The 17,437-nt window shown below is 52.7% G+C and overlaps 2 protein-coding genes, 1 long non-coding RNA gene and 1 pseudogene across 3 annotated transcripts; 2 read left to right on the forward strand and 2 right to left on the reverse strand.

Moving 5' to 3' along the window:
- Positions 1–241: 241 nt before the first annotated feature.
- LOC133241685 (protein-tyrosine sulfotransferase 2-like) lies at positions 242–4,193 on the reverse strand (annotated as a pseudogene).
- Positions 4,194–9,047: 4,854 nt separating this feature from the next.
- Positions 9,048–11,647, forward strand: LOC133241691 (uncharacterized). The gene is made up of 3 exons (XR_009734673.1): positions 9,048–10,605; positions 10,884–10,958; positions 11,077–11,647. It is a non-coding gene; the product is annotated as an uncharacterized LOC133241691 (long non-coding RNA).
- A 522-nt stretch (positions 11,648–12,169) lies between these two features.
- On the forward strand, positions 12,170–13,754 carry LOC133241688 (interferon-induced transmembrane protein 3-like). Its single transcript, XM_061407617.1, has 2 exons — positions 12,170–13,005; positions 13,474–13,754. Exons 1-2 carry the CDS (start codon positions 12,757–12,759, stop codon positions 13,663–13,665), a joined length of 441 nt encoding a protein of 146 aa, XP_061263601.1. The 5' UTR covers positions 12,170–12,756; the 3' UTR covers positions 13,666–13,754.
- Positions 13,755–15,922: 2,168 nt separating this feature from the next.
- Positions 15,923–17,052, reverse strand: LOC133241690 (interferon-induced transmembrane protein 1-like). The gene is made up of 2 exons (XM_061407620.1): positions 16,843–17,052; positions 15,923–16,260 (listed from the first exon to the last, which is right to left on the reverse strand). Exons 1-2 carry the CDS (start codon positions 17,026–17,028, stop codon positions 16,072–16,074), a joined length of 375 nt encoding a protein of 124 aa, XP_061263604.1. The 5' UTR covers positions 17,029–17,052; the 3' UTR covers positions 15,923–16,071.
- Positions 17,053–17,437: the final 385 nt, after the last annotated feature.

Below are 17,437 nucleotides of genomic sequence, written 5' to 3' on the forward strand. Positions count from 1 at the left end.
GTGCTCTGGATGTGGTTCGATAGGCAGGGTGACAGTATGCAGCCTTGCTGAGCTCCTTTCCCCGTTTGAGCCAGTCTGTTGCTTCGTGTCCGGTTCTGACTGTCGGTCCCTGCTGAGCTCCTTTCCCGGTTTGAGCCAGTCTGTTGCTTCGTGTCCGGCTCTGACTGTCGGTCCCATTTGTTTGTTGGTTTTGCTTTACCTCCAATACTCTAGGAGGTGCTCAAGGAAACTCTTGCTGCGATTTATGTCGGAGTGTTCTGTCTGTGTTTTCTTCTAAGAGTTTTTATAGTTTCTGGCCTTACATTTAGGTCTTTAATCCATTTTGAGTTTATTTTTGTGTATGGTGCTGGGAACTGTTTTTTTTCCCCCATTCGGTTTATTCAAATTATATATATAGTTCTTCTGTGAAACTGAGTCAACCAAAGAGAAAAGGAGAATCAAAGAAGACCGCATATGTTAAATTCTTAATTAGATTCTTTGAATTAAAAAATAAGAGTCTACAGGAGAGGCACAGGTGGTGGGCCTTGTCCCTGCAGACAAAGCCACCAAGGCAGTCCTGCAAATCCACTTCTTAAAACAAGTTTTCAAGGGGAAAAATGCAAAATACCAAAGTTTCAAAAACCAGACTACTTCCACACTTTTGGTTCTCTACCCCAGACGGTCCTAAGATAGAGTGTGAAGAGGTAAGTTTTCAATAATTCAGCTTTTGCAAACATATGCATATACCTTCCTCATGAGGAGTCCTGTTTTGGTGATTAATATAACAGCAAATAATATGCTTGGATTAAAGGTCCAGTTTCCACTCTAATGCAGTTTCTCCTGGCAACAAAGCCATTTGCAGAGATCTGGAAATCACGAGCTTCTTAGGTGGGAAGAGGTGCTGTTCTTGTCTACCTGAAAGTAGCCTTTCAGACTGACCGGTGTTTTGTAGTCCCTGTTTCAGGACCTGGTGTGTGTGGTTGATGACTGTGGGGTGGGGCTGGGGTCGTAGTAATTGGGTGGGTTTGCATAGGGGTCATAGATGAGCTGGGCCAGCATGGGGGCCATCTAGCCCATGTCCCTCAACACATCCCCAGGAATGTGGCCAGTCCACTTGGAGAGAGCTTCCAGGTTCACAGGCTTGAGGACCTGGTATATGGAGCTCAATCTTGGACTTGGGCTGCAGGGCTTGCAGATGAGGTGGTCCTGATATAGGATGCTGTTGCTGCAGAGGATGAGCTTGAGGGAGCGCGAAGGGTACAGAACCAGTTGCTCATAGGACATGGCAGGCACTTGTCCTTGCCTCCTCCATGCTTGGGGCATACATCGCCTCGATGGCCTGCTCCACTTGGTGAGGCAGTCGTAGCTGCTAGGCTTGAAGCCAGCGATGGTGACCTTGTGGGTGACCAGGGAGAACACAGAGGCTGTCCTGCACCACCAGCAGGAACTTGGAGTTGGGGAAGAGGCCAACAGGCTGATGTAGGACTTGAGGGGAAAGGAGTCTTTGTCGCAGAGGATGCAGGCTGGCTCCTGGTGCTAGGTGATCACCTCCAGGATGAAGGCCTGCATGGTGGTGTCCAGCACCTTGCCTGTCATGCCTGCCTCATCCGGCTGTAGCTTCTCTCAGCCTCACTTGGACCAGGCCTGGTGCACAGCCAGCACGTGGGGGATGATGTGGTCTCCTCTCCCCAGTGCATTGGCACGGGCGTCCAGCATGGTGCCACCCTGGGGCACGCCGCCCTCAAAGATGAGGGCCATGGCCTTGCCCCAGCGGAATTCCATGCAGTTCATGCCCACCATCCCCAAGTCCTCCTGCTCCAACTGCACGGCCCGCCAGAGGCCCCACGGACCCCAGCACCACCGGCACTCCAGCACCTGCTGCCCTAGCTGGACTGCCACCACCAGGACCACCGTGAGCCGGCTGCCAGGAGTGCCCTCTGCCATGACAGGCACATGCTGGGCCTGGGGAGGGGCCACCAATCAGCGACAGGTCACTGCAGCCCCACGCACGCAGAGACTTCCCTCTGGGGCCAGTAGGGAGGCCAGGAGGCGTTCTCATCTCATTTTTCACATGTAGCTGTCCAGGTTTCTCAGCACCATTTATCGAAGAGGCTGTCTTTTCTCCATTGTATATTTTTGCCCCTTTGTCAAGGATAAGGTGCCCACTGGTGTGTGGGTTTATCTCTGAGCTTTCTACCCTGCTTCATTGGTCTATGCTTCTGTTTTTGTGCTGGTACCATACTGTCTTGATTACAGTAACTTTGCAGTATAGTCTGAAGTCAGATTCCTCCAGGAAGGAATTCCTACAGGAAGGAATCACCTGGAGGAAGCCTGATTCCTCTAGTTCTGTTTTGTTTCCCAAGATTGCTTTGGCTGTTTGGGGTCTTTTGTGTTACTAAACAAATTGTAAAATTTTTGTTCTAGTTCTGTGGAAAATGCCATCAGCAATTTGATAAGGATACATTCCTATACACTATACACAACAAAAAATCAGAAAGAGAAATTAAGGGAACAATCCCATTCACCACAGCAACAACAACAACAAAATACCTAGGAATAAACCTACCTAAAGAGACAAAAGACCTGTAGCAGAAAACTATACGGCACTGATGAAAGAAAGAAAAAACGACGTAAAGAGGCAGAGAGATACAGCACGTTCCTGGACTGGAAGAACCAATATTGTGAAAATGACCATATGCTTCCCAAAGCGGTCTACAGGTTCGAGAAGCTTTCAGTCATTCACCTTTATGTATGATGTGAGCTGTACCTTTTCTGTAGATGTCCTTTATCAAGTTAAAGAAGTGCTTTTTCCTTTTGAAATGCTTCTAAAATGAAATGTTGTTGGATTTTTGTCAGAGGCTTTGTCTGCAGTAATTGTGATAATCACATAGTGTTTTTTCTTCATTTATTAGGACCATGTATTAAGTACTTTGACTTTATTAATTGACTTGTATTCTTAAACCATGGTTGCATTTCTGGAATAAATCCCTCTTGGTCATGAAACCCAGCAGGAACCTGCAGGGGCTCTCCCAGGTACAAAGGCCCTTCCACGTGACCTGATTCTTATTTGTAGAAAAAGGCGTTAGTCATAAAAGCCTGGTTCAAGAATTAATCTAAAAGATGTAACTATGTAGTGATAAAAATAATAGCAGTTGGGCCAGAAAAGCAGGTAACAATTTAAACAGTGACTCAGCCATCACCTACCTGTCACAGAATCTTTAGTTCCTCTGGAAGGACACAGATAGCAGTGTCTGTTGCACACTCCTTGGTTGTTTCACAGATACTAACACTAAACTGGAGAAGGGAAGGGCAAACCACATCAGTATCCTTGCCTTGAGAACCCCACGAACAGTACAGAAAGGCAAAAAGATAGGACACTGAAAGATGAACTCCCCAGGTCAGTAGGTGCCCAGTATGCTACTAGAGATCAGGGGAGAAATAACTCCAGAAAGAATGAAGAGATGGAGCCAAAGGAAAAACAACACCCAGTTGTGGATGTGACAGGTGATGGAAGTAAAGTCCGATGCTGTAAAGAGCAATATTGCCTGGAATGTTAGGGCCATGAATCAAGGTGAAAGGTTGTTGTTGAATCACGCGAAGACACCGGGATTCGCTCAGAGCTTTTGTGTAATAAAATTTTATCAAAGTATAAAGGAGATAGAGAAAGCTTCTGACATAGGCATCAGAAGGGGGCAGAAAGAGTACCCCCTTGCTAATGTTAGCAATGAAGTTATATACTCTCCAATGAATCCAAAGAATGTCTGGAGGTTGTAAAGACCTCACCAGACCTATTCCCATTATTTACATTTTAAGATAACAGAATTAGCCAGAAGATTTAATCCAGAGACTGTCTTCAGGCAGGACACATTATTGTTATATAATCCTAAGGAATGTAGAGAAGGAAAAAAGTTTGTTCTTTCTTCCTCCTTGAGAATTCCAGACTCTTCTCTCCTTGGGGACCCCTAGACTCCTTATCAACCTGCCTAGGAAATGACTCTCAAAGGTAAACTGGAAGTGGTCAAAAAAAGATGGAAGAGTGAACATAGATATTTTAGGATTCAGTGAACTAAAATGGACTGGAATGGGTGAATTTAACTCAGCTGACCATTGTATCTGGAGAAGGCAATGGCACCCCACTCTAGTACTCTTGCCTGGAAAATCCCATGGATGGAGGAGCCTGGTAGGCTGCAGTCCATGGGGTTGCAGACGAAGAGTCGGACACGACTGAGCAACTTCACTTTCACTTTTCGTGCATTGGAGAAGGAAATGGCACCCCACTCCAGTGTTCTTGCCTGGAGAATCCCAGGGACAGGGAAGCCTGGTGGGCTGCTGTCTATGGGGTTGCACAGAGTCGGACACGATTGAAGCAACTTGGCAGCAGCAGACCATTGTAGCTACTGCTGCTGCTAAGTTGCTTCAGTCGTGTCCGACTCTGTGCGACCCCACAGACGGCAGCCCACCAGGCTTCCCTGTCCCTGGGATTCTCCAGGCAAGAACACTGGAGTGGGGTGCCATTTCCTTCTCCAATGCATGAAAGTGAAAAGTGAAAGTGAAGTCACTCAGTCGTGTCCGACTCTTAGCGACCCCATGGACCGCAGCCCACCAGGCTCCTCCGTCTATGGGATTTTCCAGGCAAGAGTACTGGAGTTGGGTGCCATTGCCTTCTACTACTGTGGGCAAGAATCCCTTAGAAGAAAGGGAGTAGCCATCATAGTCAACAAGAGTCTGAAATGCAGTACTTGGATGCAATCTCAAAAATGACAGAATGATCTGTTTGTCTCCAAGGCAAACCATTCAATACCACAGTAATCCAAGTCTATGCCTGGACCAGTAATGCTGAAGAAGCTGAAGTTGAAAAGTTCTATGAAGACCTTTAACACATTCTAGAACTAACACTCAAAAAAGATGTCCATTTCATTATAGGGGACTGGAATGCAAAAGTAGGAGGTTAAGAGATACCTGGAGTAACAGGCAAACTTGGCCTTGGAGTACAAAATGAAGCAAGGCAAAGGCTAACAGAGTTTGTAAGGGAACACACTGGTCACAGCAAACACCCTCTCCCAACAACACAGAGAAGACTCTACACACGGACATCACCAGATGGTCAACACCGAAATCAGACTGATTATATTCTTTGCAGCCAAAGATGGAGAAGCTCTATACAGTCAGCAAAAACAAGACCAGGAGCTGACTATGGCTCAGATCATGAACTCCTTATTGCAAAATTCAGACTTAAATTGAAGAAAGTAGGGAAAACCACCAGACCATTCAAGTATGACCTAAATCAAATCCCTTATGATACAGCGGAAACGACAAATAGAGTCAAGGGATTAGATCTGATAGACAGAGTGCCTAAAGAACTATGGATGGAGGTTCGTGACATTGTACAGGAGGCGGTGATCAAGACCATCCCCAAGAAAAAGAAATGCAAAAAGGCAAAATGGTTGTCTGAGGAGGCCTTACAAATAGCTGAGAAAAGAAGAGAAGTGAAAGGCAAAGGAGAAAAGGAAAGATATGCCCATTTGAATGCAGAGTTCCAGAGAATAGCAAGAAGATAAGAAAGCCTTCCCCAGTGATTAATGCAAAGAAATAGACAAAAACAATAGAATGGGAAAGACTAGAGATCAGTTCAAGAAATTAGAGATACCAAGGGAACATTGAAATGCTATGGGCCTAACAGAAGCAGAAGATATTAAGAAGAGGTGGCAAGAACACACAGAACTATATAGAAAAGATCTTCATGACCCAGGTAACCGTGATGGTGTGATCAGTTACTTAGAGCCAGACATCCTGTAGTTCAAAGTCAAGTGGGCCTTAGGAAGCATCACTACGAACAAAGCTAGTGGAGGTGATGGAATTCCAGTTGAGCTATTTCAAATCCTGAAAGATGATGCTCTGAAAGTGCTTCACTCAATATGCCAGCAAATTTGGAAAACTCAGCAGTGGCCACAGGACTGGAACAGGTCAGTTTTCATTCCAATCTCAAAGAAAGGCAATGCCAAAGAATGCTCAAACTACCGCACAATTGCACTCATCTCACACGCTAGTAAAGTCATGCTCAAAATTCTCCAAGCCAGGCTTCAACAGTATGTGAAATGTAAACTTTCAGATGTTCAAGCTGGATTTAGAAAAGGCAGAGGAACCAGAGGTCAAATTGCCACCATCCATTGGATCATCACAAAAGCAGGAGAATTACAGAAAAACATCTACTGCTTTATTAACTATGCCAAAGCCTTTGACTTTGTGGATTACAATAAACTGTGGAAAATTCTTCAAAAGATAGGAATACCAGACCACCTGACCTGCCTCCTGAGAAATCTGTATGCAGGTCAAGAAGCAACAGTTAGAACTGGACATGGAACAGTGGACTGGTTCCAAATTGGGAAAGGAGTACGTCAAGGCTATACATTGTCACCCTGCTTATTTAACTTACATGCAGAGTACATCATGAGAAATGCCAGGCTGGCTGAAGGACAAGCTGGAATCAAAATTGCCAGGAGAAATATCAATAACCTCAGATACGCAGATAACACCACCCTTATGACAGAAAGCAAGAACTAAAAAGCCTCTTGGTGAAAGTTAGAGTGAAAAAGTTGGCTTAAAGCTCAACATTCAGAAAACTAAGATCATGGCATATGGTCCAATCACTTCATGGCAAATAGATGGGGAAACAATGAAAACAGTGAGAGACTTTAGTTTTTAGGGCTCCAAAATCACTGCAGATGGTGACTGCAGCCATGAAATTAAAAGATGCTTGCTCCTTGGAAGAAAAGCTATGTTCAACCAGGACAGCATATTAAGAAGCAAAGACCTTACTTGGCCAACAAAGGTCCATCTTGTCAAAACTATTGTTTTTGCAGTAGTCATGTATGGATGTGAGAGTTGGACCATAAAGCAAGCTGAGTGCTGAAGAACTGATGCTTTTGAACTGTGGTGTTGGGAGAAGACTCTTGAGAGACCCTTGGACTGCAAGGAGATCCAACCAGTCCATCCTAAGGGAAATCAGTCCTGAATATACATTGGAAGGACTGATGCTGAAGCTGAAATTCCAATACTTTGTCCACCTGATGGAAAGAACTGACTCAGTAGAAAAGACCCTGATTCTGGGAAAGATTGAAGGCCGGAGGAGAAGGGGAAAACAGCAGATGAGATGGTTGCATGACATCACTGACTCGATGGACATGAGTTTGAGTAACCTCCGGGAGTTGATAATGGACAGGGAGGCCTGGCGTGCTGCAGTCCATGGGGTCGCAAAGAGTTGGACCTGACTCAGAACTGAACTGAACTGAAAACTGCCACCAGAGGGAAAAAGCTAACTGCATGATGACCAGGCTATAGAAATGACATAAGTTGCTCCATGTGGCACACTTCCAAAACCTGCGCTCAAGAAAACAAGAACAACTCGACCCTGGAGCTGAAGATTCACTTCACTCCAAATAAGATGATGCTCACCAGAGCCTGCACCACAATTTCAGGATGCTGGTCAGAGCTGACTGTGCTGCTCTGCACGTAGCCACCACCTGCAAACCCTCGACGCTTTCCTTTAAAAGCTCTTGCCCTGATCGGCAACTCAGAAGTGGTTTGGGGGACACCAGTCTGCCATCTCCCCAGGTTGCCAGGTTCCTGAATAAAGCATCTTGCTTCTGCAACCAACAAAACTTGTCTGTCTGCCAAACAGGGAGTAATGAGCAGCTGACCTTGAGTTTGGCTCCAGCCCAGCTGGTAACAGTCGTGGTGTATATGTAATATTGGATTCAGTTTGCTAGAACTTGACGAGGATTTTAAACCTATGCTCATAAGGGATATTGGTCTTTGTTTCTCTTTCAGTCTCTCTCTCTGACTTTGGTGTCTGGGTGATTCTGGCCTCAGAGAATGAGTTAGGAAGTGCCCCCGCCTCTTCAGACTGTGGCGAGAGTCTGAAATAGATTACAGGTTGCTGTCTGCGAGGCTGCCACAGAGCTTAGACATGAGGGATGGAACCAGGGTAAGTTAAAATGCCACACAGCCCTGTGCTGAAAGTACACTATTTTTTCTTGATTAAGCACTCCTCTGATTTCTGCAAGACTTTCTCTACTTTCAGAGGCTGAAAATGTTGATTCTGAAATTTTTTGCAAAATTTTTCCTGCCTTTGTGGAGAGATGGGCTTCGAGAATTCTCCACCCCACTATTTTTCTGTGTGGTTTTCCACAGCTGGCACATGTTCCTGGTGGTGGAGAGGCCAGCCCCGGATGTGGGCAGGAACTGGCTGCAGCTCTGGGACATGTGGCCTCATGTCTACTGTATGAGCTTCTCAGTGCCTCTGGTGTTAAAAATTGAGCAGATAAGTTTTGCATGTATCAGTGAAGATAGACACCAGCTAAAAAGTACAAAGACAATCCCTGGTGGCTCAGAGGGTAAAGAATCTGCTTGCAGTGCAGGAGACCTGGGTTCGATCTCTGGGTCAGGAAGATCCCCTGGAGAAGGGAATGGCTACCTACTCCAGTTCTTGCCTGGGAAATTCCACGGGCAGCGGAGCCTGGAGGGCTACAGGCCACAGGGTCACAAAGAGCTGAACACGACTGAGTTACTTAGCGCACAAAGTGAAGGTAAAGAGCCACAGAACGACAAAAGCAACGACAGATGACAGAGGGCAGCGTGGCGCCAACCGTGACTTCACGCGGGGCCCGGACCCAAGTCTAGCTCTCAGTGTGGCCACCGGGCAACGGGTGGCCCCACCCCAGCAGTCACCCCCCTACCTCGAGGCGCGATAGACACGGAATCGGGTGGCGCTGGACTGTCCTTACGTGGGGTCAGCGGCTTCGGGGTAAGAGCCACGCCGTGGGGCTGGCTGGGGGGACTCTGGAATTGGCCCAGCAGGGAGGAAAACCTCCACCAACCCCATCGTGGGAGACGACCAGACACTGACCGCCATCGTGGGAGACGACCAGACACTGACCGCCATCGTGGGAGACGACCAGACACTGACCGCCTCAGGGCCCGGGGGAGAGGACCGGACACTGACCACCATCGTGGGAGACGACCGGACATTGACCGCCTCAGGGCCCGGGGGTGACGACCAGACACTGACCGCCTCAGGGCCCAGGGCGTGCAGGGCGGCCTCCCCACCACACTTGCATTTCGATCCCTAGTCTGCCCAAGACCCAGATGGGTCAAACAGGCAGGTGTCCATGAGGCAGGTAACATGGTTTATAGTTTCTAGGGTACTTTTATTGCCCAAGAAAAACTTACAAAACTAATGAATATTGGAATTCAATAAATATGAACTACACAGCGTACTCTAGGTCAAGAATTGAAAGTGCAGGAGAAGCTTGCAGGCATAGAATGCCGCCTGCCACAGCAGTAAACAAGGATTTGTGGACAAGCCCTTGGCCACCACAGCCGCCCTTCTGAGGGGACTCTGGATGGGGAAGCGCGGGACCCTGCCCCAGAGAGCTGAGGTGCAGCCAGAGGAATGATTCCAGTGAGCCCAGACACTTGCATCTTCCCACTCATAGAACAGCACTAAATCATCACTTAAGATGTCTGCTTTTTCTTTAAGTAACAGTAATCTTTTGATGTTCTGACTACTTGGCTTTTGTTGCAAAACTCCTCTATGTCCTGGCTCCTCCCTTATCTTCAGAGAGGCTTTCTCCCAGGCTTAAGGCCTCAGTTTCGTCTGCCAAATAAAACATAATTCTCAACATTTAGTTTGTGCCTTTTTTCCCAGTCAGCACCAGCAGAGACAGGTTTACTCAGGAATAGCAGAGGAAATGCAACTCAGGATATGTGAACCATGGTGGGACACACGGAAACCCAGAGAACCTGGACAGAGGGAGAAGGGGGAGATGGGAGGGGCGGGGATGACCAGAGTCCATTGGAGGAGCCGCGGTGCAAAGTAACGAGGTTTCCGGGGGCTGGGCCTCTGAGGTCTCTGGCTGGGCTGTTGGTGGGGTGGGGGGCGGCAGAGAGAACCCTGCTTCCTCCTGCCGGTGGGAAGGGGAGACGTCTTCCTGTTCGAGGTGTAGAGGGACATGCCTTCCTGTTTGGGGTCACCACTGATGCACTGAGGGCGAGAAAGCTTAGCCTGCAGGCCTGTCCCAACTCCAACTTGGGCTCAGATTCCTTAATTAATTCCATGCCCCATTCCTTGCTTCAAAGCAATCCAACTCTGGATGGAAAAACAAGATCTGTAAGATAACTGAAGGGCAATCCATGTAAATCGGGCTATTTGTCAGCTTTGGGACACCCATAATTTGAGGTAGCCTTGGTTGATTGATGCTGACGCCTCTCTTCTGACCCGAGGGTCTGCAGAAGCTACAGCTCACGAGCACCCCTCAGTGCCCCTCACAAGGTGACAGTTGGCAGCGGCGTCTGTGCTTGGGCAAAGCCTTTGCTGGCAGCTGGAGGGTAAAGGGCGGTGTGCGCTTGCTGCGTTTACCTTCTGCTTTCTCCTCATGAGGGATCAGAGGCCTCTTGTTGGTCATCGAGCCTCCGTAACACCTTAACCAGAAACTTCCAGGAGGCACACATGGTTCCAGGTTTGCTGGAGAGTTTTTCCCCTGGCTCAAAGAAAACGTGACGAGAAGCCTGTGCACAGCCCGAGGAGAGCTGGGGGCTTTCACAAGGACATACTGGGTTGGCCGAAAGGTTGGTTCTGGTTTTCTTGTAACATTCTGTAATGATAGTGCCCACTGGAGAGGAGCAAAATTTACTATCCCAAATGTTTCTCTTTGGCATAAGGATTAATTTAGGCTGATTTTAAAAAAAGAAAATGAAACAGAAGATTTGGGAAGCTTTTATTGTTGCCTCCCATAACAGCCTGAAATAATTTGGATAAAGGGTTTGTTGGAGATCAGAGTCCAGTCTGTGTCCCTGCCTGGCCCAGTGAACATTTGCTTCCCAAACATTTGCTTTTCTATTTCCAGGTCAGTTTCCCCCTTCAAGTCATGAAAGCCTACCCCAGCATCTTCCCTTGTCTTTAGTTGAAGATGGTGTTTAAGGTGAGGGTCTTGGCCATTTCGATGGTGATTCAGTTCTCCTGGGTCTCTCCCATGTGTACATGTTGCTAAACTTCTGTGTGATTCTGTCCTAATTGTCTTATGACAACTTAATTCTTAGACCAGCCAAGAGAACCCAGAGGAGAAGGGGGTGCTTCCGCACGCCAACAACAACTCTGGCCGACGAGAGTCCTTGCAGCTCAGCCACAGAAACCGCCAGCACCCTACTCGCCGCGTCTCTCTGATGGACTTTGCTCATAGCGGCCCCTTCAACCGCTTCCTTTTTCTCTACAGAGTAACATCTTCCCCTTTGTTTCCCGAATGTGTTTACAGTTTTTACTATGACTTTCTTGTCCTGAATTGCAGTTATCTGTTATTCCTGTGTGTAAACGTTTTTGCTGGTAAAATGACTGGCTCTTTTCAAGAAGTCTGAAGAGAGCGGAGGCCTGGCCACAGAGCCAACCCACCCTGTCCCTAAGGAGGGGGCACAGCCCCAAGCCCAGGAACTGTCCTGCCAGCACGCCGGCTCCCTCTGGAGCCACCCCAGGTCCCATGAGAAATGAAGGGGGGGCAGGCCACACGGGCTGCTGGGTGCTGACCTGCAACCAGGAAGGACCCAAACCCCGCCTGGAGCGGGGACTCAGGACTGGGGGACCAGTGCCCCTCAGAGGGGAGGCCTGTGCGGCTGGGGGGCTGGCGGTGGGGGGCGGGGCTCCTCTGGGCCTGGGGGTGAGGCTGAGTGGGGCCTGGCAGGGGCCCAAGTGGGGACAGTGGGCGCGGCAGCAGGCTTGGGCCTGAGACCCCCAGGCTGGGGAAGGGTCCCCAGACCACATCCCTAAATAGGGAAGGGGGTGTGGCTAACACAGGGCCTGACTCGGGTGTTAAGGGAAGTAGAATTCATAACCCCAAACAAGCCTCTTTGGTACATGGATTATTTTAACTGGTTATTTTTAATTCTGAGGCTGAGTAGAAGTCAGCCTACGAGAGACATTTAATGAACCAGGCAAACCTCCCTGTAAGGGTGACCCTATTGTATCAGGGGGCTTCCATTTAGCTCAGTTGGTAAAGAGTCTGCCTGCAGTGCAGGAGACCCAGGTTCGATCCCTGGGTTGGGAAGATCCCCTGGAGAAGGAAATGGCAACCCACTCCAGTATCCTTGCCTGGAAAATCTCATGGACAGAGGAGCCTGGTGGGCTGCAGTCCGTGGGGTCACGAAGAGTCGGGCACGACTGAGCGACCAGGGGGCGACCGCATTTCCTGGAAACTTTCATGGGTGGAGGCGGCAAGGATGACCTCTGCAGGAAACCACCCTTGTTTCTGTGCTTTTCGGGGTAACCTCCCCAAGGAGGCCTCTCCTGCCCACCGCAGCCTCTCATCTTGAGCTCAGATGGCATTTAGGTGCTGACTTCAGCATTTGGGGAAGTTGCTGAGCTTTTCTGGGTCCCTCTCATAGACAGGAGGTATACGGGTTGGTAAACTGTTATTTTCCTCCTGTTAAACGGTCTTTTTATTATGACAGAGGGGAGTCCCAGCCAAAAACCTGGGAGGGTGGAAGGAAACCTCCAGCCCCTTCCAGCCTCTGGGAAAGGAGCCTCCCTCCCACTGACTCTGGTGTAACCTGACACTCAGTGGTCCACCCCACCTCCTAAGCCCAGCCCATTTCCACTTACGAAACGAAACCGGCCCAGGAAAAGGAAACTTAGGAGAAATCGAAACTCCTGGGTAAAGGAGGGCCCCCCAAGTGTGTGGTGGCATCTGGACCGCAGTTGCTCATCTGGACTGCAGTTGCTCCGTCCCCACCATGAACCGCACATCCCAGCTCTTACTCACTGGGGCCCACGGGGCAGTGCCCCCAGCCTATGAGGTGCTCAAGGAGGAGCACGAGGTGGCCGTGCTGGGGGCGCCCCAGAGCCAGGCGCCCGTGACGACCACGGTGATCAACATCCGCAGCGACACCGCCGTGCCCGACCACATCGTGTGGTCCCTGTTCAACACCATCTTCATGAACTGGTGCTGCCTGGGCTTCGTGGCATTCGCCTACTCTGTGAAGGTGGGTGGGCACCCGGGGCGTCTCCACGGAAGTGTCTGGGAGCCTGGAGAGGCCCTGCCCAGACGGCACGTGGGGTTGGGAGCCCCCGTGTGTGTTGTTCTGCTGCATGTTGTGTGTGTGTGTGTGTGTGTGTGTGTGTGTGTACACGTGCAGGTCATGATGAGGCTGCAGGGGTGCGTGGGGATGACCAGGGTCAGCCTTTTGTCCCCTGGTGGGTGAGGGGCCAGTGAGGGGCCAGAGAAAGGATGGGAGAGCCCTGGGCCTCCTGGAGAGGCTGACTGTCTGCGGGAAAGCAGATGGAGACCCCAGGAGGGGAGGAGCGCTCACCGGCCACTGTCGCGCTCAGACTCCAGGGGACAGGCGGGCGTGGGTCCCCGCTGGGAAGAACGGGCAGTGGGGACCAGCGGGGGAGGGCCTGAGCCACAGGCCCGGCGGTCACCTGGACCCTCACCACCTCTCCTCCTCCAGTCTAGGGACCGGAAGATGGTCGGCGACATCACTGGGGCCCAGAGCTACGCCTCCACCGCCAAATGCCTGAACATCTGCTCCCTGGTCCTGGGCATCCTTCTGACTGTCGTCCTCATCGTCCTCGTGTCCACCGGCTCCCTGATGATCGTTCAGGCAGTCTCGGAGCTCATGCAGAACTACGGAGGCCACTAGGCCTGCCCACAGCCCGAGGCAGTCGCCCCTTTCCCCGCAGCCTATCCAGGCACCTGCCCCCGTGAAATAAAAGGAGGGTTTGTGTGTGAGGGCGCTGTGGTTTGACCTGGGGAGGGGGCCCTCGAGAGTCCAGCCTGGACGTGAGCCCGAGCCCACCTCCTCCCACCCCGCACTGTCCCACACGCTGACGCTGGTCAGTGCGGGCTCTCCTGGCGCCCAGCTCCCTCACACCCTGCAGCACGTCCCTCTCGTCACTGTCCTTCACACGGCCCCGCAGGCCCCCTCTGCCGGAAAGGCAACAGGAGCACAGCGTCCACCACTGCAGAGAGAGCCCCGTGCTGCTCAGCTAGAGGAGAGGCCCCTGCCCTGCCCCGCCCTCGACATCAGCCCCATCCCTGCTTCTGCCGTGGCCTCCAGACACTGGGGCACTCGAGGGGCAGGGCAGACCCGCCCACTGCCAGCTGGGCTGGGGCGTGTGGAGGGGCAGCGGAGCCACCCCTCGTCCCCTGACTCCTCATGTGGGTGCCCCCTCCCCCCCAATCTGTCCCTACGCCAGCCCCCTGACTTGGAGAGGCTGCGGGGAGGCTGGGATCCCAGGGTGGGCCAGGAGGGAGCCCCTCTCCCTGTGGGTCTGACACCCGTGAGCGGGGAGGGGCAGCACCAAGGAAGGGAGTCCTGGAGGAGGGACGGCTGGCAGGCACGTCCCTCGGGGTCGAGAAGGACTGCCTCCAGGGTGGGAAGAGCCAGTAGCCCGCAAAGCCCTGGAGTCGGCAGGGGCGCTGTCCAGCGCGCAGATCCCACTGGGTGGGCTGGGGAGGCAGAATCTTCCCGCACCAGCAGCGACAGGAAGGGAGCCAGGGGCGAGGCCAGGGGCACACCAGCCCGCCTGCCCACCCCCACCCGGGACTCATCTGCCCTGCTCTGCCCTCCCCCAGCTGGGACCACACCCGGCGTCTTAAGGAGCCGTGCCTTCTGAATTCCTCGAGGCCCAGTCCAGGCAAAGCAGAGGCAGAGCCTTCTCCCCACAGGCTCCTGCCCCGCTGCCGACCCCCACGTCACCCTGGCCCAGGGCTCCCACCTCCCGCTCTGTCCTCCGCTCCCCCAACTCACCCCAGCCCAGGTCACCCACAGCTGACAGGGGACACGGGACCGTCCGCTGGGAACCAGGCCGGGCTGTGGCTCCGAGGACCACAGCTGCTCACGGCCCGGCCGTCAGCACCCGGGGCCGTCGAGGGAAGGGCCCTCGGTTTCCCCTGCCTGATGCCTCGGGCCTCCTGTGATTTTCAGAAGGTCCGGGACACGGGCCTTTGCGGCCTGCACGGGGGCTCCCACCTAGCAGGACCCTCACCGCAAATCGGTGAAGCTCAGGCGGGCTACACTCAGTGCCACCAGCCCTGGCGACTGCTGCCCGCCTGAGAGAATGTGGGGACCCCCTAGGGCCTGCCGGGGTTGGGGTTAACAGGCCAGGGGTCAGGGTCACACATCTGTCCCCCCGTCCCTGCCTGGGAGACAGTCCTTCCTGGACTCAGAGAGGCAGTCTGCCAGCCTCTCCTTCCGCAGGACTCAGCGTCCCTGAGGCTGAGCCCTCCTGCTCTCATGTGGGACCCAAGAGAGAGTGGGCAACCTCATCTGAGCCACCGGTCCTCCAGGGAGGATCCAAGTAGGGCCCAGTGGGGATGGGGCGTCCATCTCCTCTGAGTGCCAGGAGGAGGGGAACCCACTGTGAAGAGCTGCTGACTTCAGTGAGAGCTGGACAGGACTGGCCCTGGGCCCTGAGTGAGCCCAGGAGAGCCTGGGTCCCCAAAGGGCGTGTGGACGGGGTCACTTCCCAGCGCAGCCTGTGGCTGCCGGGACTCCTCCAGCCTCTCGGGGTGACACCCCGGACACCCTGTGCAGGGCACAGTGGCTCAGCAGCTGGGGTGCGGCCCCCCACCCACTCCCCCTGGGGCGTCAGAGACAGGAATACCTGCCCGGGTGTCTCTTCGCATTGGGCTAGGAGCGGCCCCATCTCCCCGTCTGCATCCCAGGCTCACAACAATGTCCCAGGTCCCCAGTGTCTGCGAGACTCTTCCACCCAGCAGGGCCCGCTGGTTTTGAGGGGACGAAGGGGTCTTTCCTCTAGGGGTTCCTGTTGACCGCGGTGGGGTCACCAGCTCTGTTCTGGCCTTCTCAGTCAGCCCCCAGCTGACTGCTGTGGGCTCCCCAGAGGCCGCCAGGGTCGTAGCAGTGTCCCCTCCGCAGGAGACATCACAGCAGCTTCACAGACAAGGGTGCTTTATTGATTCAGTGGTTGACAATCTGTGTCTATAAACTGCTGCCTATGGCTTGGGGGCGCGGCAGGCTCATGCCTCGGGTGCAAAGCCACCAAGGAAGGTGGAGGCCCTGGACCGCCTCCATGGACAGCGGCTAGTAGCCTCTATTTTTCGTCATCCTCAAAGCCATCTGGTAGGTTTCCAGGTAGACAAAAACGAGAAGAACAATCAACCCGATGGTCAGAAAGATGCCCAGGACCAGGGCCCAGATGTTCAGGCACTTGGCGGTAGAGGCGTAGCTCTGGGCCCCAGTGATGTCGCCGACCATCTTCCGGTCCCTAGACTGGAGGAGGAGAGGTGGTGAGGGTCCAGGTGACCGCCGGGCGCTGTGGCTCAGGCCCTCCCCTGCTGCTCCCAGTCACCCGATGGCTCGTTCCCTGGAGTCTGGACAGGACAGTGGCCGGTGATACCCTCCCCTCTTGGGGCCTCTGTCTGCGTCCTCACAGAGAGTCAGCCTCTCCAGGAGCCCCAGGGCTCAGCCTCCCGTCCTCTCAGGCCCCTTCACCGGCCACTCACACACCAGGGGTCAGGGTCCTTGCAGCACCTTCCTCGTTTCCGGACCAGACTCGTGTTCTGAAGCTGAGTGTGAAGGCTGCGCCTTCCCTGATGAGGCTGGGAAGGAGGCCGTCTTGGGGTGCGAGAGACACAGACCCCCAGCTCCACCCCATGTGAACCCAGGCAGCCTCGCCATGAGTCTCCCTGGGAACGATCCCCCAGGCCACACTCTCACACACACACAACACACACACGAAAGAGCGTGCACACAGACCCGTACACACGGGGGCTCCCCATGCACGTGCCGTCTGGGCAGGGCCTCTCCAGGCTCACACACACTTCCGTGGAGACGCCCCGGGTGCCCACCCACCTTCACAGAGTAGGCGAATGCCACGAAGCCCAGGCAGCACCAGTTCAGGAAGACGGTGTTGAACAGGGACCACACGATGTGGTCGGGCACGGCGGTCTCCCTGGGGATGTTGATCACCGTGGTCGTCACGGGCGCCTGGCTCTGGGGCGCCCCCAGCACGGCCAGCTCGTTCTCCTCCTTGAGCATGTCTTGTGTAGGGAGATCGATGTGCTGAATGTAGAGGGAAAGGTTGAGAAACAAGTTTTCTGTTTTATAGTCTGAGATGCCAGTGGATTTCAGTGGGCACTCCCATTCTGGGTTAGTTTTTATTTCTCACACTTTCTATTTCCTGTTGTTTCTAAATTGGTTGGATTGTCTGGGACCTTGTTGGGTGGAACAGATGCCTGAGGCTTCATATGACTTTATGGCCCCAATTCTGCCTGGGTGGCATGCTACTGCCAAGGTCCTGCCGGCAGCCCTTCCGGCTAAACAGAGGCCTGGTTTCCAATCTGGGGAGAACACTTGAGCTAATCATTAATCAGATTATTGACATGAGACTTTGTCTTTTTCTTAACTGTGGTAAAACACACATAACATTTACCGTCTTAGCCATGCC

This window comes from Bos javanicus, chromosome 29 (assembly GCF_032452875.1).
Source record: "Bos javanicus breed banteng chromosome 29, ARS-OSU_banteng_1.0, whole genome shotgun sequence".
NCBI lineage: Eukaryota > Metazoa > Chordata > Mammalia > Artiodactyla > Bovidae > Bos > Bos javanicus.

Coding starts and splice junctions, on each gene's coding strand:
- LOC133241688 (XM_061407617.1), top strand. CDS start 12,757: ATGAACCGCACATCCCAGCTCTTACTCACTGGGGCCCACGGGGCAGTG. Junction 13,006..13,473: donor CATTCGCCTACTCTGTGAAG/GTGGGTGGGCAC, acceptor CTCCTCCTCCAG/TCTAGGGACCGGAAGATGGT.
- LOC133241690 (XM_061407620.1), bottom strand. CDS start 17,028: ATGCTCAAGGAGGAGAACGAGCTGGCCGTGCTGGGGGCGCCCCAGAGC. Junction 16,261..16,842: donor CATTCGCCTACTCTGTGAAG/GTGGGTGGGCAC, acceptor CTCCTCCTCCAG/TCTAGGGACCGGAAGATGGT.